The 2,722-nt window shown below is 68.8% G+C and overlaps 1 protein-coding gene across 2 annotated transcripts in view; it reads left to right on the top strand.

Annotated features, from left to right (window-relative positions):
- The first annotated feature begins 269 nt into the window (after positions 1-269).
- Positions 270-2,722, top strand: part of PTMA (prothymosin alpha) — a 5,236-nt gene continuing 2,783 nt past the window's right edge. The window contains exon 1 of one of the 2 annotated variants that reach the window (XM_024740593.1): positions 270-511. In XM_024740593.1, the coding sequence (XP_024596361.1) occupies positions 467-511 (45 nt within the window). In that variant the 5' untranslated portion in view covers positions 270-466. The remainder of the gene's footprint in view (positions 512-2,722) is intronic. The other variant, XM_024740594.1, reaches the window with a different exon arrangement.

Genomic DNA, 2,722 nt, shown 5'->3' with positions numbered 1-2,722 from the left:
AAAACAGCGGCGGGAGCGCGTGCCCCGAGCGCGAGCGCGCGCCCCTCCCCCACGGCGTTGGTGCCGATGAGACCCAGCAAACTCAGGCCTTGAATGACAGTACGGTCGGCGACTGCGCAGCGCGGGACGCACGAAGGCACTGCCGCTTTAAGCATGCTTGCCCATTGTTCGGAATCGAGCCAATGAGTGAGCGCCCGCTCCCTGCTGCAAGCCAATAGCATTCGGGCAAGGGAGGCCGAGCGCCGCCCACTAATCTATATTAAAGGTTCTGGCGCCGCGTGAGTTCTCCACTGGCTGCTCTGAAAAGCCATCTTTGCATTGTTCCTGTGTCCGGCTCCGCGCTCGCCGCAGCCACCTCCGCCGCGCGCCTCCTCCGCCGCCGCGGACTCCGGCAGCTTTATCGCCAGGGTCGTCGAATTCCCGCTTTCTTTTCAATCCGTGCATCGGATCACCGGCGTGCCCCATCATGTCAGACGCGGCCGTGGACACCAGCTCCGAAATCACCACCAAGGTGAGGTTAGACGCCGCCCGCCCCTTTGGGGTTCGCGCGCCGCCACCACCGGAGCGGTGTTTGGCGCGCGGCACCTGGGTACCCCGAGCCTGCTATTGCTTCCTTCTGCGAGGAGCCCGCCCGCCCCCAGCCTAGGCCCCCAGGCAGCCCACTCTTTGTGCTTGCGGGGGAGGGGGCGGGAAGCACCGCGGGCAAACGTGATGCCCGTCGGGGAGTGGGCCGGGGGCCCTCAGGGACCCGGAGGGGCTGGCCCGGAGGCTGAGAGGCTCGAGGGGAGGCTGCTCCATGGCTCTCGAAACTTGTTTGTGACTCGTCTGAGTGGCGGCGGGAGGATAGGGGCCGGGTTGGGGGTCGTCGGCCCGCGGGGCGCACGGAAATAACTTTGAAACTCCGGCGCGTTTGGAATCGGAAGTGCTGGGGGGGGCGCGTGTGCGGGCGCAGACCGGCTGCGGGAAGTGGCGGCTCCGCGGCGAGCGCCCGCCGGCGGCGCTGCTCTTTGTTCGGCGCCGGACCGCCGCGTTTCGCGCCTTGTAGTGGGTCCGAGGAGGCTTATCTGGACTAAGCTCTGATAAGACTGAGTGGGGCGGCGGGCCGGCGGGCCGCGACGTCGGTTGTCTCCGCGGAGGTGTGAAGGTCTTCTCCGCCCTGGGTGCCCTCGGGGAGGTGGGGGTGGGCGCCCGGGGTTGGGGGCAGTGTGCCGGGAGCAGCCCCCCAGCTTCAGTAATTCTCCGGCAATACCGGGCTTGACTGAGGAGGAGGCGAGCCCACGCGCCGGAGGGGAGGAAACGGAAAGTGAAGGAGCGGCGCGCCGGGGCGATGATGGGCGCCCCCCGCGGCTGCCCGGGGGCACCGTATTTGCGGCTGCTCCGGAGGCTACGCGGGCGAACAAAAGCTGCGGCCACGACTGGCTTGTTGCGGAGTCGAACCGGGCACCAGAGGCTGTTGGGGCCCGGTGCTGCGGGTTCACTGCCCTCGGTTTTGAGGCCCTGCGCGTTTGGCGCAGCTCCGCTCCTGCGCGCCGCATTGGTCCCGCTGCCTGCCCCGGGGAGTGTCTCCGCCCTCAGCGGAACCACGGTACTTTCAGGAGGGATCGCTTTTTTATCCTTCGGCCCTTGTCCGCGCCTCTCGTGCCCCTGCAGGGACGGGCGCGAGTCACCTTGGCGTCTCCTTAACCCCTGTACCCCTGGCGTCACCTCTGGTTCTTTCCCAGGAGCGACTCCCCCGAAGGAGCGGAGATTGGGACCCGGATCTCCGCAGGGGCTCCCTCCGGCCCTCACTGGGCCCAGCCGGGGAACTAGTTCGGAGGGGAGGGTCAGCCCTACCCAACGCGGGCTTTCGCTTTCCTCTAAGGTGATTTCCCCTTAAGAGCAATACAGCCCTGTGGAGTGCGTCTCCGACGGCCTCGGGCTGTGGGACTGAAAAGGCCCCGCGGACTTCGGGGCAGCCTCCCGCGGGACTTTGCCCGCCAAATGCAGAGACTTAGATACCGCGCATCTAGGCCTGCGCGGGGAGGCGACGGGGGCGTCCAGAGGCCGGGAAAGACAGGAGAGCAACTGGCGCGCGCTCGGCGGTGCCAGTGCCTCCCGCGGGCTCCAGGTCTCCGGGGTCAGGGGCGCACTCGGCGGCTCCAGGCCACGTGCTCCGCGCGCGCGGTGCGTGCAGAGGCCCGCGCGCAAAGCCCGCCGGGCGGGGGTGCGCGCCTGCGCGCCGCGACCTCCCCGCCCCCACAGCTCCCCGGGGCTCCGGCCACCAGGGGGCGGGAGCGGGCGGCGCCGGGGTCCGCTGTGGACTGCACGGGGAGAAGCTGAAGGACGGGGCCGGCAGGTGCCCGGGGGCTGTTCGCAGGACGGCGGCTGAGCGCCTTCCGCTCCCGCGCCGTTCGACGTTTGTTTGTGATGGCGGCGGAGTCTGCCGCACTGAAAAAGTTAAGGGGTTTCGGAGTGTCCGTGGCAGCGCTGCCCTTTGGAACCCGGGCCGTGGCCGCCTTGCGAGGCGCGGTCCGACGGACACAGAGCTGACCCGCGGACGGGCGAGAGAGGCAGGGACGGAAATAGGGCGCTGCGGGCGGCGCGCCTCTGAGTGCCAAAAGGCCTCTCTCAGGCCCAGGAGAGCGTCCCCTGAGACCGCGCCCATTTCCAGGCATCGGTCTGCCACCTCCTGGGACAGCTGTTGGGTATGGAGGGATTGGTGGGATTCCGGTTCCTTCAGATA

Source organism: Neophocaena asiaeorientalis, unplaced genomic scaffold, assembly GCF_003031525.2.
Source record: "Neophocaena asiaeorientalis asiaeorientalis breed wild unplaced genomic scaffold, Neophocaena_asiaeorientalis_V1.1 scaffold388, whole genome shotgun sequence".
In the NCBI taxonomy this organism is placed as follows: domain Eukaryota; kingdom Metazoa; phylum Chordata; class Mammalia; order Artiodactyla; family Phocoenidae; genus Neophocaena; species Neophocaena asiaeorientalis.
The sequence above is the reverse complement of the archived record's forward strand: the minus strand, read 5'-3'. Positions and strand labels throughout refer to the sequence as shown.